Consider the following 26,891-nt stretch of genomic DNA (forward strand, 5'->3'; position numbering starts at 1 on the left):
GTGAAGTCAAAGCTCTTTATTGGCTAATAATTATTAAAGTAATAGAAAAAATTAAATAAAGGAGAAAAATACTGCTGCTTCCATGAACTGGCATTAATGTTAACGGGAATTATAGAAAATCGATACACCCAATTAGAAATAACTACTACGTGGAAAAGCTGGGTATTGACATTATAGAGATTTAAAAGTACATATCTATACTAATATTATAAAGCTGAAGAGTTTGTTTGTTTGTTTGAACGCGCTAATGTCAGGAACTACTGGTCCGATTTGAAAAATTGTTTCGGTGTTAGATAGCCTATTTATCGAGGAAGGCTACAGAGTATGGGCTATATAACATCATGCTAAAACCAACAGATCGGAGCCACGCGGGTCAAACCGCACAGATAGTATTCTATAAAATTATGTAGTCAAACAGAATTCTGGAAAGCATAAATCCTATTTACATAGGTACATGGATGTACAAAGACTAAAGAGAGAGTGCATATATTCCGAACTACTGTTGAAACGTGATGATCTCTTCTCGATAGTAACGGAGAAATGTTCCCGGTCTATTTTCCATGAAATAACCCGTGAAATTGATTATATTCCATATACATTCTGATCGATTTCACAGGAACTAGCCTGAAATGACCTTTTAGCCTATTTTTCAATTTAACATGGATTACGATTTCCGCGTATCCGTACAGGTAAAAGGTTTTATATATATTATTCATTTTGTTTAGGTATTTAGGTAGTTCTAGAATGATTGATAGAAAAATGTTCACTAGAATTAGCCATCTTTTTAGCCATTTTTTAAATTTAATATCTATTGTTTCCGTGTACAAGCCGTGTACCTATTTATATAGGTGTGTCACTTAGGTAAGATTTAATTTAGATGGTCAAAAAAAACCCTGCCGGATAACGGATATAAAAAAAGACGTGTGGCACTCGGGGACTGCCGCGGTAAAGCTATTGCATGCTATGCCTTCAGGCTTCAAGCCACACCTCCGTGCCCGTCGGAGTGGGGAGCGTGAGGTTTTTTTCGTTACGGAATTTCTGGATTCGGTCCCCGCGCTCAAGGCCCGCGATAGAAGCTATGCAATAGCTTAAAAACAATCTTACTGACTTATGTATTCAATTATCATAAAATTTAAATCCATCATAAAAATTAAAAAAAATTGGTTGTCTGTAAAGTCGGTTTACTGACGATAGTTGAACATGACATAGTCCGATTGCGCTTCTTTGTCGCTCGTTGCGCGCTCTCGCTTGCACTTCAAGCCTTACATGGAACGCCTCAGAGCGAGGTAACGCCGCATGAGTCATTTTTTTTCGTGCGTGCAGCCGGCGCTATCGAATTATAAGACGTTGTCACTTCAAAAATCCATACTCACAACATCATTGCCGCTCGAAATGGGGTTTTCCCCCCTGAACCTAGCGCGTCTGACAATCTGGCAGAACCGGTTATACTTCGGGCTGGCTTTGTCCGCCTTCCGGAGTGTTCCTTCCACATGACATGTCACGTAGTGCACTGGCCCAGAACGCTGGCCGTTTAGTTTCTTAAACCTTGAATTAAAGTTAAATATATAAATACGATATAATATTAGTAAGCTAAAAATTATCAAACACCCGGCAAAAATTTTATCTAACGGGATTTTGGTACATCGGAAACAATGCAATAAAACTGTATGTTGAATTAATATTATGGATCAGGGTATACGCTTTTGCAATAGAATCCTCCTAATAATTATTAGAGTTTAGTAGCCCTACATTTAAAACCTATTTAAACATGTATTAGTTTACTGTACAGAGATCCTATTATACTTAGCATTCATTAATATATGTAAAATGAAAATCCCTGGAAATGTAGTCGCTTTTGAACCACAGGACAGTTCTTTGGACTATTATGGTATACATATTATGGAAAATTTAAATGTAAAATTGAAATCATTTCAAAAGAGCAACTAAAGGGTTTGGCGACTCAACTCGGTATGCTCTGTATAAAACTATATTATGACGATTGAAAAGTGCTTCTAGAAGATATCTCAATGAATAAATAAGTTTATATTAAAATACATAAATTACAAAGTAATGTATTAGCACCTTATTCAATAGAAGATATAGTAGATTTAATTATGTGACGTGAATGTGTAATATGTTTACGATATATACCTAGTCGACTAGCGGAGTACTAATGAGGCTTAATTAATTATTGTTTTGTTTTCATACTTATGTTTTAGAGAAATTTGATGTGCTTTTTTATATTATTATTATGTAATGTTATTAATATCTACGTAATTTTTGGAGTTCCTACTTTGCCATATTTTGTAGAATGTGTTAACGTTATTTATGTATAGGTATTGAGATTTATATTTCTCTTTATAAAAGATATGGCAAATGGCAAAAGCCAGCTTTGCGTATTTTTATATTCCGTTCGGATTACTCATGTGGGATGACACATATTGCATTTAGTAATGTACTTTCATTGAAAGGCTTTATATTTTTATAAAAAAGCTGTATTGTAGGAATTAGCTTATAATCAGAATACATTTACACGTTGTATTCATATGGAAACATGAATACAACATGTAAATGTCATTCGTTGAAATATAAATAAAGCAATTAATGAATCCGTGCAAAAAATTTAAACTTTACATTTTCAACATGCACACATTTTTACACGGGCTCAATATACGGTACAAATAGCAATTTCCGTGAAATTTGCAAAATACCGATATCATACCTTTGACCTTTTGTAAAATTGTCAGATGTAAGATCAAAGGAGCTTTTGACATTTCATTTGCAAAAGCGTATTGCACCAATTTGGAGTTTCAATTATCCGCAGTTTGTTTTGACATCGCAAATATTGAGGATTGGTAAAGGGAAATTAATGAAGCAAGGAAATAAATTCGTATTGAAAAGGTTACCGAATGATAAAGCTTCGTCTCTCATTTCGTAGTTCGTCTGCTATTCTTTTCTTGCCTTCGGGGTCTTCTGGTATAAGTAATTCTCCGTTAGTTCCCAGCATGGAGTTGGGAGGCATCAGTTGATCTCTTAGTAAGGCATGGTCGTGTTCATGTACGTAGCTGTAGACGCTTTGCCCGAGTAACTCCAACTATGCGGAAGGAACCATTTTTGTTAATAGTTTAGCCAACAAATATAGATATTAACTTTGTGTAAACCTTTTTTTTTTATATATATAATAGCACGTATGTCGGTATATCAAAGCCGCGAAGCCGCATTAAAATAGAACTTCGCATAGCATAATATTACATAGAATACATAGATACATAATAATATATAAAAATACATTGCTTTAAGCCGCTGCAATAAGATCGATGTCCATATTATTTACTGCATTTATCAATATACCGTATAGAGTTAAAGAATTGCATTAAAAAGTCTATTAAAACAGACATACAAAAACGTATTCCAATCACTATTTCATAATAACATCGGTCCGACGTTATTCTTCTTATTACGGATTGCATCGAGAAACTCAAGCCAAAATCGATGACAGCGCAACAAGTATTAATTCATTTCAACTCCATATTCTCGTCTAAGCATTATAATATGAAAGCGAATAATGCTCTCAAAGTAATACATAGAAATGATACTAATTGATTTATAAGTACTGTTGCCATAATGCGAAAATTTTTAATGGAAAATCTCGATACATTTTCTGGCTTCCAAGTAATGGATGCTTAATAAATGAACGTATAGAATATTCGATTTGACAGTTATTGAATTTCGATACCCAACATCATGCATGTTTCCTAGAATTTTTATACACCGTTATGCAAATATTAAAACTGTGCGTATATTAATTATTTTGTAGGAGCGCAGTGATTCATAGAATTTTGGAACCAAATGTTTTTGATATTTTGCCAGGAAATGAATTAATTGAAACTTTCATTTTGTGTAATTATTATATGAATTTGATGTACATTCGTAGTGGCTAGATGAATTTTCATTTTACTGAAATTTCATAGTAATTCCTCAAAATATAGGTATGCGTAGCCAGATGAGACGCAATTACAGGTCTACCGAAAAATGGAAGGATAAACTCAAACTCAAAACTCAAAGTTTAAGTAGTAATTTGCTCGATTTCAAATAAATATACTGAAGTAAATTCTTCTAGCTACTTCAGAACTAGAGGTGACTGTTTTTATAATGTATCTTCAAAGAAGAAACGTTCATAACAATATCACACACATTAATATAAGGCTTGATCATTGTCCAGACTCCAGAGTTTAACAATATTTCTAACGTTAAATATTCACGTTAGAAATATTGTAAAACTCCACCAACCAAACTAACCAATTTAAAAGCTACTCGATCGAAACTCGATTTAAAATCCTATAACGTCATGTACGTGTACATGTGTAACACATAATTTTGTAAGGTTTAATCATTGTTCAGAATTTCACAATATTCCTATTGACGTATTACCACTGAAATACTAGATATCTATGCGATCGAAACTCGATTTCAAATTACCGTCCTGTCCAGGTTATCATTGTCACACAATAGAAAGGTACAGCGACATGAAGCCTTTTAAAGACTTCTAGTTTCATTTAAAAACTGTAACATTTCTTATTCTCTACTTAAAAACTACAAGCGCGAACTTTACTAGGTTTCCTTTGCTGAAAGCGGTGTTTACGTAAATTCTTTACACCTGCGTGCTAGAAGTTAATAAGTACGGCTTTTCAATAGCATTGTATACAGTTGCAAAACAGTTAATAATATGGACATATAAATTGAGAACATATTACTTAGTTATATAAATATAAGAAAATAATAAATAATAAAATAATTATAATTCGCAAAGCAAGTAATTTTATTAAGTCTTTTTTTTGACAGACTGTTACCTCCGTGTAGCCCAGGTATTCCTGTATATTTGGGGATACGACCACTACGAGCCCTTTATATGTTAGAGCAATGAGGAAACCCTTTAAGGTCCTCAAAAGTGTCTTCGTGAACTCTGAACTGAATTTGTTGCATTTCGTCTTTGTGTCGATAGTGTCCCCGAAAACTGTAACAAAAAAAACGTATTATAATTCCGGATCGACAATATTCTAAGTCAAATCAATTTATTTGTATGAAGTTTGTAGTTGCACAGGAAAATAGTAAATTAAATTTTTCATGTTAAGTTGCTTAAATAAAAAGCTGTGAATTGCGCACTGTGAAAACAGACATAGGTATCAACTAAACAAAATATGTTGTCGTTATTATTCGTTAACTTCGCCTTATTAGTACTAATGAAAGTTTGTCAAAAAAATAAGGTAGATAATAATAAATTAGAGTATCGGAAAACGCTCGCAACAGTTTAGCGAAAAAAGATAAAAAGCTAGTACCAGAGGGAAATTGCAGGAGATTCTTCAAAATTAGTTCGATTGCCCGAACGGAATAAACCGTGGGATGTTTAGTTTGAAACGAGATGATTGCGAAGGCGAAGGATATTATTATTTCCAAGAAATATCTTTAAGAAAATCAATTGATTAAATATTACTATTCACAAACCAAATTAAATGAAATCATATTTTCTACTCGCATAAAGCATCAAAGGTAAAAAAATATTAAAGTACTAATAGATTCGTTGATCGATTAGACCCCAAAATATTGAACAATATATAGGCGTGAAACAAACTTTATTATCAAATACAATATATCAAAGCAAATGCGCTGAAATCTCATTAAATCCTTCTATTGTAAAACGCCATAAATGTACCAAAATGTCCACTATTATGGATAACCCTCAACTAATTAAAGCTCACAGTGTAATATTAAATATACGCAAAGCGCGCATCCATAATTATTAATGAGAATGTCGGTGTATCGTAACTATTGTGATAGGGTGCTGAAATACAGGTACTAGACCAAGGTCGATAATTTTTAAAACCAAAGAAAATAATAATAGGATGAAACCCATTAGAAAAGGAGGGGAATATTATAAAAATGAAAGGAAAAAAAATACGGGCGATCTGAGTTCGGGAAGTGGGAGGGGGGGAGCTTTTAAGGGTAAAAAACGGTTTTTCTCTATTTCCGGAAAAACTAAAAGTTCTATTGAAAAAGTCAAATGGCAAAGTTGTAGGTATTAAAAAGATCTACAACTTTTATTCACATAAGCTCAAAATTTAGGTGAAAAATTCAAAAAACCAAGTTTATGGTTTTTTATTTTCATCTTTTACAAAATTTTTTTTTTTTACGAAATTTGGTGATAACTTTCCTTTTTATGTCCCAAATACGCTGTAATTTATTTGATTAAAAATATTTAATTTTTCACTTTATTTTGAATTAATATCGAAAGAAAACCATAATTTTCAACAAAAACTCACCCCTCAAAATATGAGTTTTATGAGTAAAAGTTTTAGGTTAAGCATCTTTCTTCAGTTTGTAGTAAAGACCCTCGGATCATAGTAGTGATATTGTTTATATCTATTGATCCAACCCAAAAAATATATATTTGATATACAGATGCAAGCTCAAGAAAATACATATTGTTATTATATTTGTTTATTTCAAGTATTTCATCTATTATAATTAAGGTATCGACGCGACGTTTCATAATAACCTCGGGAAAAATGAACTCTATTTGCAATTAATATGAGTTCACACAGAAAACAAACATTGCCTTGCTGTAATTATTAGGAGATGAAAGTAAATTATTATTGGTGCTACATTGAAAATTGCAGTGTTAAAATTAATTAAATAAATACGTTTTTATATAATATTCATGTGTGATTTTTCGTTTGATGTTTGAAGTACGCCATGAGCAATCAGCAAACAAAATATTAAAATAATAGTTGCATACACTTTTAATTAATATAATCATTCTCAATATTAAATTCATCATAATATATATATCGATACGGCAAAAATTGTGTACCTAATTTTGTTTCCGTAGATAGGTTCTAAATAATTCTAATGCTATTAAAAAAAGACATTCTATATTTTATTTATTCCTTCTTACAATGACCGAGAGAAAACATCGCATGATTCAAAACAACAGTTTAAATTACGGCATAATATTTTAGTCTTATTTTAAAAGTGACCAATTCTTCGGCACTCCACTTTCGATCTTAACACGTTTATTTTCGTAGTGACGTTTTTATGAGTTTCAACTACGCATCAATGTTCGAATGATTATAACGTGCGCTTATTAAAACTAGATAAATAAAAGTACAGCGAGAAAATTAATCGGTGCAAATATAGAAGTGCAGGAAGCGCCAATGTTGACAGCTTTAATTCCCGTTGGCGCTAACACTTGTTGATTATTACGACAAGATGAAAGACATAGTGAACGAAATAGGCTCAGCATTTTCAGCCGACAGCCTGAGAGGCGTGACGTGAACGTTCAAAGCGTACTTGTTGCTTTACGTGACACATACGTCGTATAAAGTACAAAAAAATAGTTTACACCGTGCTTAAGCTTTGTACAATTTTCTGCGACCGGTTTCCGGTATTTAAAGGTCCCACCCAGCAGCTACGTTAGAACGGCTCAGCGAAAAGGCCGGTGAAGTTTTAAATAGAGCCTCTGTTTTAAAAAGTTGAAAAAGTGTAGTGACATGCAAGTCCCCAGCGACCGCTCAGCGAGTGCTACAAAGTAGATTGAGATTGACAACATTGTTATGTCGTGTTCCTTACCAAATAACTTGGCACTAGCTTCGTCTCGATGTGAAGCATGGTCAGACACGTGGTACAAGTAGTACAAATTCAATTGATATCAGCGCGTGACTTTTGCTATCACTGCTCAAATTAATTTTAGCTATTTACGTTTATTATTTATATGTTCCAATATTTATTTTGTATCGAACTTATGTAATCATAAATTAAGTGCATTATTTAATTCATCTAAATCATCGTGTATTGTGAAGAATGTTACCAACTTTGTGGAATCAAAAAAATAATAATAATCAATATATTCATATTGAAGCACATTACTAAATAAAGTTTATCTAGTTTATTGAGTTCAATGTCTCGTTACTCTATAAATTTTGATGTATTTAAAATATTTTGTAAGAGGTTTCACACCCCATACTAATACTATTTTAATTTCAAGATAGAAATTCTTTTCAAGCGCTCTTTTCTTCAATTAAGCTGATTTTCTTCCATTTATGGCTTTGAAGCGTATTTTCTAAAAAGATAGTTCATAATAGGTTCTCGATAATAAGTATCTTTAATACTTTCTTGATGTCAATATTATTTTAGTGGCAGATATTTTAATGCACAATGAATAATAAATAATAAAATTCGCATTTTTTTATCTCTAAAGCAGGCAAACGAGCAGACGGGTCTGCAGCATCTGGTCAATTCATTGATTAAAACATTGCTTCAATCTAGATTTTCAATCCAAATGCATAACATACTTCTGTATGACATTTAATATGATTAAATTGATGATGATGTAAACTGTTAAAATGAAAATCAAAGCTTTCAAACATTTTAAAACATGTTCACATTTCTAGGCAAATGTAAGGCTTCATGTTGGACATTTTCATGGAAATTGGAAATGGTATTTCATAACGTACCTTTTCAATACATTTGGTCTGTTCGAATACATTTACGGTAACAACATAAACATGATAACATAACAAACACGTGAAAATGATAAACAAAAGCTCGTCAAAAGTATTGAAAATTGGGAATGAAGAATGATTAAATTAAACAAAAGTATATCTGATACTATTGTTACGATTTACCTCACTCTTAATATTATTAATTTTAAGACTTTATAATGATGAAATATATTTATGGAACATGGTAGGTCGGATTTCATTTTGAAATATCATTTTAAAAAACCATATTGTAATAAGTCAAAAGTCATGCCTGCCAGCCCAATTTAAAATGAATATGAACTACGGTAGAAAGTAGTTTTTAATATATTGCATGCAATTTTTAATAGTGGACTACCGACTAAACTAGTGTTTCGTCGTGTGGTGGGGATTAGATAGATTGTAAGAACAAAACCACGAATACCGTGGCATGACCTACTTTTCCCTGAAAATAATCGATCAGTGAAATAGATGTATGCATAAAGCATTTCCCATACCCCATTAGGGGACACGGGGCTTCCATGACGATGGCAGTCTGTTACCGAGCCAAGCGCGACCTAGATCCGCAGGTGGTTGCCAGCTTCGCGGATACCTACCGAATTTCCGCGATTCGAACTTAGCAGTGCGATAGAACACAGTAGAGTTCAGTTATTCAGTCATAGTTTCTCGGCAGTCCTCGAGTGTTTTGGGTGTGTGTAAGTGCATTTTACTCTATGACAAAAAGGGTGCGCCCTTCTTGGGGAGGCGAGGGTATATCTTACGATGGTTGCTACTAATAAGATAGAAGTGCCTCCACTACTCTAATCACTTAATTGGGGATAGGATATTTAGGCATTAGGGTAGTAAATAATATTATTATAGTCCTTTCTCGATCACAATACTTGATATTATGAATACCTTTAATTCAGGTATGTAAAAAGGTATTACACCTAAACAGCATAGATATAAAGAATATATTTAATTGTAGTTTATACAAAAATCATTGAAATGGTCCTCCGAGCCGGCGCTAAACAAAATTGTTTACGCTAAACTCAAAGATCCGTAATAAATTACTAGCATAGTTCATGTCCGCAATACATCATGCTACAATATAGTAAAATGAGTAAACAATGGCTCTATTACCGGAGAATTATTGAGTTTTACTATCCAAAGTACTACACCTACCTAAATCATAAATATGCATAGCCTGACTCATGTGCCTGTTGCGTTGTATGCATTAATATGCCATAACAATGAAATCATAATTTTTATATATTTGTTTTTTTACTTTTATTGTATAGATTACCTTGTTAAAATTATACTCCTTCGATACTTAATTTAATAAGTAATTTTTCATCTTTTGCATTTTTAATCAAACATTTTGTCCCTAACCATTGAAATTTGTTCCAATAAAAATAAAACAGAAAAATGAAGCAAATACTTTCATAGTGTGAAGAAATAAAAATCTGATCCTACATTTCATAAAATAACATTATTTGCAGTAAATTAGTCCCCATATTACAATACAAATCGCAAAACCACGTAATAGACACATTACATACAATTATAGATATGGTATAAAAATCAATTCGCCGAACACAAATCATGTGGTTTTATTGTCTATAATATATTGTAATACTGGTACATACCGAGACATAACAATTATATCGTGGAATGCAGTGAAACTAGTAAATTATTTTATCCAAAGCGTAGTTGATCAAGATCATTGATGCTAGACTGTAGGTACTGCGTCATTTTTAGATTACTAGAACAATACATAAGCTTAGAACAGGTTTTGTCTGATTTACTGGCACTGGTAGTAAATTATATTGTATTACGAGAACAATACAAGTAATGAAACATTAAAATGTTTGTCTATTTTTGAAACGTTTTATCTATAGCACCTGTAAGAAATGCCATCGGGGATAATTGTCGTCAGGCCCTTTTTCAAGGTTGTTTGGATGGCTTTATAGTCTTTCTACGTATTTATAGTTTCTACATACTTCATTTCATATTAGCATTAAACATACATTTTCAACCATAGAACAAAATACTTAATAATTCGCATTCAGAAATGCCTCACATAGTCACATACCTACAGCGAATACTAGTTTCTACGCATACATTGATATCGATAAAACATACAATTAGGAGAAATAACTTATAATTACAAGCTCCTGTATTGACTACGTTGTTTGCTTGTTCATTTTATCATTGTGTGTATTGTAACAAATATTTGATTAAATGTTCTTCGTTCATTAAAATTTCATTGCTTTTCAACTCATCACTCATATTATGTATGCGCTGATATATTTAAAACTACGCAACAGATTTTTATGCGTTTTTTTTAGATAGATTGAGTAAGTAATTCAAAAGGAAGGTTTCTATCTGTAAGGTGCATAATTGCACCCAATTCCCCCATAGCTCGCGTAAATTATTTCTCTTTTTTTCGTTACTTGCGTTATCTTTCTGTAAATAAGTAGGTAATTTTTAAGAGAAAAACAGAGAAAGAACAAAGAATAGATAATAAGATATGCCAGTACAAGACAACAAAACAGCTTTATTATTCGGAAGTATATCAAATAAAGAGTTTTACTGTCCTTTGTAAAAATAATACGAACACAATATTTAATCATTAAATTCCGATCCATTAATTAAGCATATTAATAAGTAATAAATCTGTGAACAAAATAATCAAATGCAATTAAATAACGCTAGTTTATTCAAAGAGAGAGAAGTACATCAAATAGAAACTACGAACTGTAAGTCTTCAGTGCGCGACAATTTCTAAGAAAAATATCTGTTGAAAGTCCCGTAAGCTATTTAGTTTCTGATTCCCAGCAGATATTATTTTATTCAAAGATATTGGAAATGTTTTTGCATTTTAGAAGTAGGTACCTACTGCTTCTCCTGTAAAGGATATTTACTGTTGTTTATATCCCATGCCATCATAAAAGAATATAACGACATGTTTCAAAAGACATTATTTTACCCATTAATATTGTTTTAATTAAAAGGAAGAATTTAACATGCATTATTTCCAGAAAAAAGAACCGAAATATTTCATGTACTTATTCATCGTATTTTTTTAACTATGAATTTAAAATGATTGCTATTTTGATACTGACTTATTTGAAATTCTGATAAACTGTATTAACCAAACCACTTGGATGTTAATACTGTATAAAATAAATAATATTTTACTGCAGCAACAGCAAAAACATGAAATTTCTGGAAATATATGGATTAACACAATAAAATTATGATTAAAATTTGCGATACTTAATTAAAATTTAAAAGGAAAATACGCATTTAACCATTTAACTACAAATTATGAATTAAACTGGAATTCAGTCATTATCACACACACTGTAAAGTGAATATTGTTTTATATTTATGGGCGGATGGCCATAATCATCAGAATCACCCATATCTTCAGTAAATTATAATGTTGGTGGAAACAAATGAATCATCAATGTTACAACAAATGTTATGTAATCGCACAAATCTATGCGCTAGTAATTAGGGAATCACTTGATCGATCGCTTTTAATTAGTTTCGATACAACAATGCACAAGATTACTCGGAACAATAGCGATTCGTCGCCAACGTGGTGCTCTAGCCGTTCTTCGTTTGTAACCAAGCAACGTCTGCAGCCGACCATCGACGCGACGCTCCGCCAGATCGACAGTTGTCAAATCTCGTTCCGATGTAATTCTCATCAGCCAGTAATACTTCTACCAGCCAGTAATACTCCTACATATTTATTAATAAAAAAATGGAAACTTATAAAATGTAGAGAGATCAAATATCGTGCGCCCTATAATCTATTAACAATATAGTATAGTATGATATCTGTGATTATTTCTTAAGTTTGATTCTATCCTAGTATCAGTAGGAATAATAAAAGTGTAGTGTCACGTATAGTATGCAGGCGTGATTCGTTACGCGAATCTGAATTATGGTCCTTTTTTCGTAGCCATTTTTAACTCAATATACTAGTTCTCCATGTATAGTGCCACAAACTTATCTGACCCGGTGACAGTGTCACTGATGTCGCTTTCTTTTTATTAAAACAAAATATTCCGTATGAAAAGTCTGTGAAAATGTGACATTTCAAAATGGCGGCACGTAGTTCCAGTTTTTGTCACCGGGTCAGATAAGTTTGTGGCACTATAATGTATATCCATATAATATGTCAAATTGGATTATGATTTACCGTTTCAGGTTAATAAGTTGTGAAAGAAGTATTTTTATAATAATAATTAGTTTGCTGAAAATTATTTACCATTACTGAGATAAAATAAACTTTAACTTATGTATTTAAATACATTTAACAATGAATACGTAATACCTAGGGCGAAGCGACGGAAAATAAGAAGCACAATTATATATTAATATTAATAACTATACCCAAATGTAATAATTATGAAAAAAGGAGGCTTTTAAAACTTCTCTTTTGCTTGTAGATTCTCGATCTAAACGAATCAATTTAAATACATTAATTTACTTTAAATAATAATGCAATCATCCCTATATATACTCAAGTGTTTATCATTGTAATTATTACTGTGACATTTATATTTATTTACATATATCATAGTTGATTCGTATCACGAAGTCGACGCGACGAGGCTTATACAATTGGCGCGTAATATATAGGTTAAGGCGATACACAAAAAAAAATCCACTGCTTGGCGGGAGTCGGGAGGAGTCTAATAGCTCGCTATCGCGAACGCGGGTGTGCGCGAAGTCATTCTTGCAAACTCGCCGCGCTGCCGCTGGCCGACTCGGGACAAACATGTATGGAGTCGTCATACAGTTATAATATTGTCATACATTTATTTAATTGTTGATTTATTGGTTTTATTTTCTTGCTTATAAACAAATAATCTTCTTTTTAACAACTACTTAGAAAATTAATAATTATTATCATTTCGTAATGTTTACTTTATTACAAAATAATACAGGTTATAAATAATCTTTAAAATAACAAAAAATATTGTTACTCTGAAAAAATGAAATGGTACTCAATAACGCGGACTACTGAATTGATTTAGATAGAATTTGATGCTGACGTAGATATTACATCATGCCCAGAAATGAAAGGTACTATTTCTGAAAGAAGTTATAAACCCTAATTCTTCTCAGTCAAAGTCAAGAGTGGAAGATATCACTAATACAGTAAAACTGATGCGAAACTTTGGATGATAATTTGTATATTTTTTTGTTAGTTGTTACTTAATCACGTCAAGACTACACTACCAATTTTGATAAAATATAGCTAATTGCCTGGATTTACACATAGGATACTTTTTATCCGAACACTTCTGTGGGAAAAAACAGGATTCACGATATAACCTAATTCCACGCGGGCAAAGCCGCGGTCGGAATGATATTTTTTTAAATAAAAAAATTGTTTAAAAAAAAACACAAAATATATTGACGCATGTATTTATTTTTTGCACTCTATTATAATTGTAATTATTCATTACAAATAATCAAAATAAAATAGCCAGAACAAAGTTAGGCCCTGGTAGGGTAGGTAGGCAGGTACAGCAATGTGAGACGAACACTGGCTTATTTATACCAATAATAATGTATTATAAACATTAAATTAAGTTTACAACAAAAATACATAATATTAGCTAATGTGAAAACGAATCAACCAATCATCCCACAACAATGAAATGTGCACACAAATATTCATCCAAATCGGTTCATGTGATTAGGAGGAGTGACTGCAGCGCCATCTTCCGGGCCCAATTGTGTTTCCAGATCACCCAGGAACTCAATTTAATATACTTACACAAAATTTTTCGAAATGAAAACTCACATTACTATGTAAATATGAATATAAACCTGTTTTAGTACTAAGCAATTTCCCGCACAGGTGTAGTAAGTATAAATGAAATAAATATCAACATCAAATTCTTTATACAACATACTTATCTACCACCTACTAAGAAATGTAATTCTTGAAATTTTTTCGTATTTTTTTAAATATAATACTACTCCAATGAGCTCCTGTTCCATATTACGGCCACCATACTTCCACTAAGTTCACCATGATTTTTTATTTCTTTGCACTTTGTTGCTTTTTGCTAAAAATGGAATCATGCGATAAAACCAGTAGAGCGTTGATAACATACATTTTTGACTGAATAAAGGTACTTACGAAGGAGTGGGTTCACATTGTGAACAATCAGTGGGTTTATTTTCCTTCTGGATTCCGGATTTCTGAAAAGATTATCTATGCTATAAATGAAAAAATCTTACACATTCGTTATGTACTTAAAACAGGGGTACATATCAAACATCGTCTATAATACAATTATCATCAAATTTAAAATAAAACCAACTTACTTCATTAATTTGTTCCAATTGTAAGCATTCTTTTTCCTCCAACCTTTATGTTTCTTCTTCTTATTTTCTTTATTGTCCCCATTTGTCTCATTTTGACTTATTGTGTTGTCACCCTTTTTTACGATTGCGCGAGCGACACAAGTTCCCCGTGTGACAGCCGTAGCGGGAATGACTCGTGCAGCGATCGGGGTAGGAAGGTACAGGGCGGCTCTCGCTATATTGGCTGGTCGCGGGCTAATTTCAAGTATTTCTTGTTTATTTCAAAACCATCGCATATTTCAAAATTCTAAATCGGTAGACGTATAGGTTGTATGTTTTATAGTTAATATCCAAAAAGTCGTAACTTTACGTTTGTTATTTTGAAGATGCCAGAGATTAAAAAAAAATAACAATGAGAACTTTGTATTTTTTTTCTATCGAGAAAATATCATGGAATCATGTTTCTAAAACGGTAGACGTATTGTGTTACTATTGAACTTTCTTGTCAAGAATTTTCATCACAACAACTTTAATGATATAAAAATTACGAAGGTTTAAAAAGGGCCGTAAATGTTAGAAAAATTAATTCATCACCTTAAACAATGTATGAAACAGGCTTTGGTCTGTTACATTTATTTGTTTCTTATGTTTTTGTAAGCGTTAGAATCTTGTTGAGAACTTGGGAAGTTAAACCTCTATGTATGTTCTGCGTGTATGTCAAGTATCGATTAGTAAAATATGTGAAATGCATATCGAGTGCGCAAGTACTCGCTTTAAGGTCCTTTAAGGCACGAAGTGTTTAATTAATTATATTAATTTATTACAATATTCATTGTTAGATCTTTATATTTGAGTTTCATTTAACACTTTTATATATAATAGAGCTATCTAGAGTCTAGAATATTGTCGGTTGCCAATAAAAAAAGCAAGATTTTCAACGAATAATGAAACAGGCAATAAGACCATATACTTTTTCTTAGTACTTGCAGGAAATGTTATTAATGCTCCATATTTGTATATATTATAGATAAGTAGTTTTGAAAATAGTCCGACAACTTTTTATACTGATGATGATGTTTTAGTATTTGTTGATAAGCAATACAAATAGCTTAATATAATATACTTAGTAATAAAAAATATCATCGCATTCGACACGCTGAAGTTTTAAATTAACGAGCGCTCAAGGTGCGCTCTATTATAGTAGCGTAGTCGCTACTATAATAGAGCGCACCTTGATTAATATTTGAAAGGATTTTATTAAATGCGTGGTAGTAAAATATGAAACAGGCAATAAGAAAGGATATTTTACAAGAAAATCATTAGACCGTGGCAATTAGAGATTTGATAAACATCCTGCGTTATAGTATTTATTGTAAACAATAACATATCTAGTCTCGTTGTAAACACCCCACCCTCACCCAGACGCTAGAAAAAATACCATGGACATTGCAAAATATGTTTTCAATCGTGGAGATTGAACGGTCGGTACCTACACCCTTTGTACAAGGTAGAACCACCCCGCGCCTCATAAAAACATCACTAATGACGCTCAAAGAGGATTAAAGATAAACAAGCAATATGAGAATAATATACCGTTTTGCTACTGAATATCCCTTTGAAGGATCGATTGAAGCATAGCACTTCCAATTAATACAGCGCTTACAATTATTTGTGGTAGCGCAAAGCTAATCGCTAACATATCGGATGATGTTATTATAATAATCCTCGTACGTAATACACAGAAGCACCTAGCGTACTGCAACAAATAATAACTCTCCACAGTGATTAATACTGTAGTATTGTATAACGAAATTCATAGAAATTAATAATCTATCGAACAGCATTCGATTGTTTACGTTAAGATTTAGTAGTTTCCGAAGTTTTCTCTTTAGTATTCAGATTCACACAATCAATTTTTTTAAATAGTTTTTAATATTTTAAATACTTGATGAAAATACTGAAAAACGTATTTCCATTCGAAAACATTTTATCGAATAGCTGGAATTTTTTGTAAAAAACGAGTTTGTACTATAACGTAATAGAATATCTCGGAAACAAGCCTCTCTTTCATATTCCAGTATTCTATTTACATTGCAAGCAGATTATTAAGTTCTCATATATTCCAGCGAAACGCATGTATAAAAGTTATATTCATACACGTGTAACTTCAGCGAAGCTTCCTCGCTAACATCGATAATGATGTGAATTACAAATGCATTCGAGTCTAACTCTAAGCCGGTGCTCGTAAGTGGATAATCCATAGTACATCACTGTCTGTGTTGAACTAATGAAGGTCAATGTCGTTGCACCGCGTTTAGCACATTGCATTTGGCAGCCTAAATTTCAATATGGGGGTTTGGTTTATCATAGTGGCGAATGCGGAAAGCATCCATCGAGTACCATTCATTGGCAGTTTCCTCTGCGGAGTGTATACCATTACCCTAAGGGCTATATTTCCTTCAAAGCTTAGATTTGCGCCGTGAAAGCAAAGTTCCATAAATCGCTGTGTAAATGTTAGAAACTTGTGAGGAAATTGATTTCAATAGCTTGTTGACACCTTTAATTTTCTTCTGTAAACCTGGCTTAGTACCTACGTAATAATTTGAGATACGTAGATCTAAATGTTTTATCACGTTTTATAACAACATTCCACTTTAAATAATAATTCTATTGAAAGGAATGTTTTTCTCAAACAATGTTTTTTTTTTCATTTGACGCTGTAAGTTCAATACGAAAAGAAAGGCTAGTAAAGTAGAAACTAAGTAACCTAGAGTTTGTTTACAAATGAAATGAAACTAGAAAGGCATGTTTTTCTTTATTAAACAAGAAAAAACATTACGTAAACTAACAATGTAATTAGTATTGTAGAATGTAGAAGCTTCTAAATAATTAATCTCTACCTACTATTTTATGAATAAAATTCTTCTGCTACAATGATTTTCACAGTGACTGCTAATAAACATAATTGTTTATTTAATTTTAGTGAAAATATTGTTGTTTAGTGACATTATGATTTTTAATGTGTGACATTAAATAATATCACCTCCAAACTCACTCAGTTACCCTTGATAGCTCCCGTTTTGGCAAAACTTCTAGTGTTTTTTATTAACTTTACTATAATTTTTCAATACCAGACTGATGATGACCTGATGATATGTTGCGTTGGGGACCACTGCTCCCTGCTGCTTTGCTCGCTCTGTGGACAGAAAGGTTACTTACCGTATTGGTGTGAGCGCAGTTAGTGTGCCGTGAGTTCTAACTTGCTGATCTTGTCCATTTTCCTGGCCGGTATGTCCACTGGCGGGACTATGGTCGCCAAGTGAGCAATGGACTCGTTCACTTTGTGTCTTCTTTACCAGAGATAATATAGCGTTGGAGATCCCTTAACATCCTCCCTGCTGCTTTGCTTGCTGTCAAAAACAGGGTACTAACCGTATTGGTGTGAGCGCAAGTAGTGTGCCGTGAGTCTCAGCTTGCTGATCTTGTCTATCTTCCTGGCCGGTATGGCCACTGGCGGTACGATAGTAGCCAGGTGGGCTATGGACTCGTTCATTTTGTCCCGCCGCTGCTTCTCTGCTTTGTTCCGCATCTCGCGGGGACTGTCCCTGGAAAGATAGGTTGGTGTAAAAAAGGATATTCGTTTTGCTACTGTTTTGAATTGGGGGATATTTTTTTAATATGTATGACCCCGAAATGCAATCCCAGATCCATTTTATAATATTTTAAACTTTTTTTACAATTCCAAAGAACTGATCAATATTAATTAGAACAAGTTAATATTTATATCAATGTACAATAAAAACCTCTCCTATTTTAAATTTTAAGAAACATTTATATGGTAAAATACGAAATTTTGGTTTGCGTAAACAATATTTAACTAGTAGGTATGGTAAATTAATAAGGCTGTACGAGAGATATAATTTCAAACGTATTTTCTTTTAATTAACAAGTGAGATTTATACATAAATCAGCTATGCAACCAGACACTCGTTTATGTAAATTCAACAATTATTCCAAATGGAAATACATTATAAACAATATCTATAATTAAATGGTATAATGACGTATAAAACAAACTGGAGAAGTTGCAACTAAAACACCGAATATCCGATTTATTTTCGGTTAGCATAACAATTAGAAGTTTGTAGCAAAAAGCCTCTTGTTACAGCTAATTGCATGTTATACGTGATCTCTTGCTAAACATCATGTAATACGAACTAGTATATTCAACTAAATTTAGCGAAATATTAGTAATTCGAACGCTTGTATGCAATTTCAGCGCAACTATTGATCGCCTTGCGTAATATAATTCCCGACACAGATGTGAGAAAAAAGCCGAAGCTTTTTGACACAAAATGCATTATCGCTTTCAGGTCAATGAAAATCCTATTCTTTTTCACACAGCAACATTAGAAATAGAACAATACAAGATATAAGATTAAAAACATATTCGGTATATTAATTTACACTATAGAGTAAAAAATATATTAAAATATATCAAACATGCATTTCATGAGTTACAACTTTCACGAATGAAATAATCTCGGACAGAACCTACAAAGTTCCGAGAACAGTTTAAATTACAACCGAGCTTTTTCCTGGAATGTTGGAAATATTAAAGTTTTCTCGTTTACATGTTTATATACTGGACACACACGTTATGAAGGAAACGAAAAAGGATTTGCGATGACATTCCTTTTGAGAGAATGTTCAAAAAGTTGATTTATCTAGCTTGTACTAATTTATAAATCTTTACAGAGACCAGGCATTCTTGCTAAAGTTGCTTAAATTTTTTCTCAATTCTTAGTTTCAATCATCTTAATCTTAATACTATTATAAAGGCGAAAGTTTTTTAAGTATGGATGTATGGATGTTTGTTACTCTTTCACGTAAAAACTACTGAACCGATTACAATGAAATTTAGCACACATATAGAGGGTAACTTGGATTAACACATAGGATAGGTTTTATCCCGGAAATCCCACGGGAACGGGAACTATGCGGGTTTTCCTTTGAAAACGCGGGCGAAGCCGCGGGCGGAAATCTAGTAATACATATTTCACTTAATCTGGGCGTATGGATATGTGCCTGCCATGACGACGCGTGACGGGCACTACCTATAACTTTTCCTCGGACCGTTTCGCCGGATTTTTTACCACTTATTATAGAATATTTTCCGAAACTTTTTCCTAAAGTTACATTTGACAATTGACAATTTTCAACTGATATCATTATTATATAACCTATACTATATGGTGACAATATTTTAATGAATTTGCAAGTCACAAACAAATGTTGAGTTCTCTTACGACGCGAATTTAAAAACATCCGTTAAATATTTCACGATGCACTTCACGAAGAAAGGACTTTATTGTAAAAATATTTAAAACTGTAGCAATTAGTCAAATGGAAAAATTTTACTTGTTCCAAAGGTTCAACTGCGAAGACAAGAAATATATTGTGACGCTCTTTGTTCATTTGAAAAATATTTTGTATTGTCATTTCGTTCTTAAGTTTTTACTATTAAATGATTCTTGTTCAATGAAAATTGTTTCTTTATTATATGGGAATTGGGATGGATTAATATATTGAAGAAAGTTTTTAAGGTTTGTAAAGTAAGGTAAGGTTCTAAGGTTTGCAGTAGATATCACAGGGAAATAATTGGTCATAAAAGTATATTTCGTTCGATCCTTCTATAATATATTAGATATAATTTTATTTATTTGATATAACAATAATTTAGTAACCCTGAGTTTTTTGCGTACTAATAGCACCTAGGATATTTTTCCGAGTATACAGTACATGGAACATGCTTCCTGAGTATGTGTTCCCCGACGAGTGAACAAGTATGGGGGTCTTCAAGCGAAGAGTGAACGGATACCTTCTAGGGTAGCGCGCTCCATCATAGGCCATCTCAGCTTACCATCAGGCGAGATCGTGGTCAAGCGCTTCCCTATCACACAATAAAATAAAAAAAATACAGTATATCCCAAGAATATAATATCTATTACATGTATATTAGAGTCCCACTTAACTTTTAATAAAAATCGCTAGCGACAACGTGTGGTTCAGCGCTTCACGGTAATATTCTCATATTAACTAGTAATAAGCAATAAGCAATATTAATGAAGAGCCAGAATATGTTTTTTCCTTTTCTAAAATTATATTTTGTGCTTTTTTATTAATATGCAATTACATTATTGTACGAAAATGTATGCTATTTCCACATTTGTTTGAGCGTATCCATGCTCATAATTCCGAAATTACCACACAAATTTCAAACGATTCGAGCATGAAATGTCTCGAACAAACGTAATATCATGGACTGGGTAATTCCATGTTACATCAGCTTAAATATTGGACACAGGATCAACACTAATAGGGTTGATAGAGAATGAAACTCAATGAAAATTGGAGGCTTTGACGATTACGTATCGATATTATATTGCTAATATTCCTAATATTGATGAAATTCCTGTGTTTGCTTTGACGAGACTAGTTTGTAATTAAAGGTGGATGATTATTATTTTAGAAGCCACATTGCAAACGGAATGAATAGCTATTGCATTATACGATACCTAGTTATGAAATAAAAAAAAGTTTTTACTTTTTAGATATCTATTATATTATATTATATAGGCTTTTTTGGTTTTGAATACTCGAACGGAAATTGTTTTACGACATGACATTTACGACATGTTTCATAATACTTGGAGAAATATTTTGTTGTTCTACTTTGCTAAAAATGTCTCTTGAAGAATTAATATTTTCCTTTATTAACGTCAGCACCTATATTTTTAGATGGACTCAAAAGGTACGCTTATTAAATTTTTCTCTGAATTTCATTGTTTGCTTCAAACGTCCTTTATAAAGATTTTCAACGCGATTTTATGAAAATTATATTAATTACGATTTTCTCATATCTCATATATTTATTTATTTTATTTATATTCATCGTCATTAAAATGCAGCCTTGTGCTAGTTGCAGTAAGTTTAAATAGATATTAAAATGTAGGTACACGAACAATTAATTTTGAAGTGAGAGTTGATTGTTGATATATTTTTCAAGAAGATTTGACACACCAAAAATCTGTTAAAATAAACACAAAATTGACGGGATTCATGGCTGAAAATCATATTGATTTCATGGTTGGTAACATATCGTAACTTCACATTTATTATCTGAATATGATAATATGGCAATTGTCCGAAATGACGGATCTCTGCTGACACTTCCCGCGAAGTAAACTTTATTAGGTAATGCAACAATTAATAATTTTTATAAAATGTGTTGCTATTATTTATTTCATATTATTTAATGTTATATAAGTATTCCATTGTTATTATTTTACAATAAATAACTTTACAATTAATTAAAGGAAACGAGAAAAACAATATGTGCTAGATTTAATGATTCCAAGAACTGAAGAGTATTGAAGAGTATCGAGAACGTCTCGACGAAGGGCTAATGGTTGTAAGATAATGTGTTTGTAATTTAAGACGAAGGTTTTATAAACAATAAACAAAGAGTAACCTTTAGATCACAAAGAATCTACTTAAACAATGTAGTCTTTGTTATAGAAACTTTCTTGAGGAAAGATGACACTAGGGCCCTCTTGCGCGTTGGTAGCTACTTAGAGAGCACTAGCGCACGCCCCGTCTCTGTCCGGGAAGCTTTTTTGAAAGTTTTTAATTTTTTTACAGTTTTAGTCGTCATCTAATAGGATAGATATTTGGAATTGATTAATTGAAATTCCAACTTCAGCTATTTTCTAGATAAAATTGTATTTTTACCTGACTTTCTTTTATACATATTTATAGATCAGCTCGATATATCAAAATAAATCGATTTAATTAAAGTATGTATGGGCAGTTTGTAAGTTTCAAGTTCTCAGAATTTAAACAAGAATATGAGTTATGAAAGCTTTCAAATCCATGATATCAATATAATAGAATAATCTTGAATGCCTATGCTATTTATTACAATCTTTAACTACTTAAATTGCATATTTCTAATCTATCTTTCTTTTTGTACTATCCGTGATTTATCCTCTAACTGGCTATCCAAACTATCGAGCAAACGGGGTGTCACATTAAACTCTACTCCAATCCACAGTCTGCACTACAGACACTAATTGTTGAATCTGAGATTGCGCTACGAGTGGGCGGCGTGATCGAATAAATTCGATGATATGAGATTTTCCGCAGTATACAGTTGGATGGTAGTTGAGTGTATCGTTTTGAGGATAATATTTAGAATGATCTTTATGGTTGTGGCGCATTTATGAATAGAGGGTTGTATTTGGTTCTTTCAGGTATCATGACGTAAATATAGGTATCGCTGTTTTAGTATAATACAATGTAATTAATATAGAGGTAGTTGTTTTAATGAATAAGTTGAAATTTGATTATCGGGTCATCCAAGTTTGTAAAAACTTAGACATACATAGTTAACATAGTTTGATATTAAAATATAATATGGTCGTCTTTATTTCAATAGGTATTCTAAATCCTGCATTTGTACGAGCTCCGGATGTTTTAAAGAATGCTTAAATAAAATATATTGTTGTTCCACTACCTTGTAGTGTACATAATTCCTTCATTTGTTTTATGAAACACACTAATAGAACCTAATAGCATACAATTGCAAATGAAAAGAATACTAATAATTTTTCTTATACGGAACATTGCAGACATTTACAATTAATCCTACGTAACTCGTTAGCACGGTACTGAGAGTACGAACAATAAAAAAAATCTGTTGTTAAATCCCCTGTAATTCAGAAGCGCGCCCTACACGCCGAACGAATATTATACAGATAATGTGAGGATATTGCAATTAATACCCTTTTGAACGTAGTATCAAGTATGGGCTTGTACGTACATGGTTGTAAGAGTGACAATCTAGAAGCCGTAAGCGCGCGTGACCTTGTCGCCACTCAGGTGACTTTCAAGCCACCAGTATGTTCGTCGCTGTTCAGTTGCATTGGAGACGTGCGTGTGTAAACATGGTGTGTTTCAGCATTTCCCATTGCGGAAATTCTTTCATAAGTTGTAATTATACTAATAAAAGAATAACATTTCATAGGTAAGTATTTCTTTTTTAGAAATAATGCCGTTTATCCTTAAAATTATAGAATATTTACAAGTATTACGAATGTCACCATAGAAATCTAAATAACAATGAATGTCACAGTCGACCGTTCTTATTATAACGTTTAACACAAATATCAACCTTATTTCTATGTGTTTAGGTTCAAAGTTATATCTATTGAAAATTAACGCCCTCTGTTGTAGAAAAGCCGAATTTTTTCGTATTGGAGCAAAAAGAAACAAAACGTCTCATGTACCTAGGGATGTTATTCTAAAATAAACCGTAAAATCGTGCGTTAGGATACGTATTAAAAAGCTGAATTTAATATTTAAGTTAGTTTTCACTAAAATCAAGCTGTCCAATAAAAGGCATAGTTTACTTGTGTGTACTGTTTAGCTATCGGTTTAAATGTGTTGATTTTGGCGACAGTGGTTTTCATACTAGTTACTATATTATGTAGTTTAATAATTTATTATTAGGATTTCATATTACCTAAAAGACTTGTAAAGGCTTTCAGTTATATGAAAATTAATAACTAGTGTTATGACATTATAGCAGTTCTAGTGTCTTGTTATTTAGATTTCTATTAATACTATAACGTCCTTCTTATTGATACTTTAGACATCGATTACGATAAAAAAATTTGACTAAAGTAAGTAAACTGCGAAGAAACAGTTTATAATGTAGCTAATGTTTTTAACGTTATTTGTGGATGCATAGTATTGCAATTTATTAATAGAAACTGCATGTGATGATGAAGAGAAGTTCTACACTGTATGTGCTATTTTAAGGCCTATTTATCGGTCCTATCATTTTAACGGCGACGCCTTACAAAATAATTTCAACGAAATAACATGAGGTTGCACCTTTCCAAATATTCATCTTAAATGCAATTTCTCTAAAGTGCAGTGGACATAGATAGATACTCAGACAGAAGTCAAAAAATGGGTATTTCATCTTTGTTTCAACACTTGTCCATTCTCGGTTCTATAAATTATCACGTAACAAGTTTAACAATCTGTTGATATCAGGTGCCCACATTGTGACGAGACTCACATAACCTTTGCTTGTGTGCGTGCCATTGTGCTAGTGTTTGTATAAATATATTATTCAGGCGTGTTGCTAACGCGAATATCTATTGTGTAAGGTCAGCTGTTATAACAATATGTTGTGAGTGTCTATGAACTATCGTATTCATAGCTATCATTAGTGTAGATACTAGGGAAATCCCGTGTCCTCTACCGGGGTATGAAGTAGATGCATGTCATACATCTATTTCATTCATCGATTTTCTTTTAAGGACAAGTAGGTGATCAGCCTTCTAATTCCTGCCAGACGAAGACTTTTTTCGAACCCAGGACCCCTCAGTCAGTTCTACGTTCACTGTTATCCACTGTACCATGGAGGCGGTCGAGTGCGTACTAGGGACTACTAAAAATTTCAATTTTACTAATTGAGTGAACGGGATCAATTTATAGCTTTTTTAAATTTTGTTTATAATGAACCGTTCAGGCAAAACTAATTTATGACCATGAGCCGAATCGATAGAAAGGGCATTCGATTCAGGTATTTAATGTAGTTGAATATTATGCTATAACTAGATATTGTTGTTTACAAAGTTGGAGAACTATGTTGAAATCATTTCCAATATGTGTAGGTGTATTATAGTAACAAGATACTTTTATTACAAGGTATTTAAAAACGGTCAAATCATTACTTTAATCCGTCCACCTGTTTATTAAATTACAAAACAACGTTAATTATTATAAAGGAAATAAATCTGTCTTCCAGTTCGTATAAAACGTATCTCAATACAATACATCTCTTAACATCAGTCAGAATCGACATTCGAAATCGAAAATTTAACAATTAGACTGGGGTAGAAGCCTTTAAAAATAATGAAAAGATAAAAAAATCGCAGTCGGATGAAACCCATTAGAAAAGGAGGGGAATATGATAAAAATGTAAGGAAAAATAAATTACGGTCAATCCGAGTTCGGGAAGTGAGAGGGGGGAGCTTTTAAGAGAAAAAAATGGTCTCTATCGATTTCCGACAAAACTACAAGTCCTATGGAAAAAAGTTCAATGGCAAAGTTGTAGGTAATAAAAGGATCTACAACTTTTGTATTCACAATTTTTTCACATAACCTCAAAATTTAGGTGAAAAATTCAAAAAACCAAGTTTTTGGTTTTTTATTTTTATCTACTTCAAAATTTATTGCTTTTCTACGAAATTTGGTGAAAACTTACTTTATTATGTCCCAAATACACTGTAATTTATTTGATTGAAAATATTTATTTTTTCGCCTTATTTTGAATTAATACCAAAAAAACAACCTAATTTTCAATCGAAAAGTCACCCGTCAAAATATCAGCTTTTTTCAAAAACTTGGGGTGCCTTTTATTCATTGAAATCTCTACTTTCATATCGTGTAAAAAAAATAAACACCACCATAGTAAATGTTCTCAGGAAATGCATACAAACAGTGTGATAATGAGCTTTTACTAAATCAGGCACACTTCTCGAACTCTATATCTTCTCTTGTATCGGCTTTTCGGTAATATTTCAAAAGAAAAATAATTATCTGTTCTAAGTTTAATATTTTACAGCATATTCAAAAGCAAAATGATGTCGATATAAACATTTCAGGTAGTTCGAGAAGTGTGCCTGATTTAGTAAAAGCTAATTTTCACACTGTTTGTATGCATTTCCTGAGAACATTTACTATGGTGGTGTTTATTTTTTTTTACACCATATGAAAGTAGAGATTTCAATGAATAAAAGGCACCCCAAGTTTTTGAAAAAAGCTGATATTTTGACGGGTGACTTTTCGATTGAAAATTAGGTTGTTTTTTTGGTATTAATTCAAAATAAGGCGAAAAAATAAATATTTTCAATCAAATAAATTACAGTGTATTTGGGACATAATAAAGTAAGT

The 26,891-nt window shown here is 32.2% G+C and overlaps 1 protein-coding gene and 1 long non-coding RNA gene across 2 annotated transcripts in view; both read right to left on the reverse strand.

Moving 5' to 3' along the window:
• LOC149491087 (uncharacterized) overlaps nt 1-26,891 on the reverse strand; it is a 68,785-nt gene that overhangs the window by 18,586 nt on the left and 23,308 nt on the right. Inside the window, exons 2-5 of the mRNA XM_089702782.1 lie at nt 18,291-18,463; nt 4,851-5,014; nt 2,907-3,094; nt 1,374-1,545 (exon numbers count right to left, since the gene is read on the reverse strand). Of these exons, the coding sequence (XP_089558908.1) occupies nt 1,374-1,545; nt 2,907-3,094; nt 4,851-5,014; nt 18,291-18,463 (697 nt within the window). The remainder of the gene's footprint in view (nt 1-1,373; nt 1,546-2,906; nt 3,095-4,850; nt 5,015-18,290; nt 18,464-26,891) is intronic.
• On the reverse strand, nt 13,956-15,375 carry LOC149491088 (uncharacterized). The gene is made up of 3 exons (XR_016316203.1): nt 14,880-15,375; nt 14,692-14,753; nt 13,956-14,617 (listed from the first exon to the last, which is right to left on the reverse strand). It is a non-coding gene; the product is annotated as an uncharacterized LOC149491088 (long non-coding RNA).

This window comes from Colias philodice, chromosome 1 (assembly GCF_061535455.1).
Source record: "Colias philodice isolate Cphi_HAF_F1 chromosome 1, ilColPhil1 Martin Lab GWU primary, whole genome shotgun sequence".
Taxonomy (NCBI): Eukaryota; Metazoa; Arthropoda; class Insecta; order Lepidoptera; family Pieridae; genus Colias; species Colias philodice.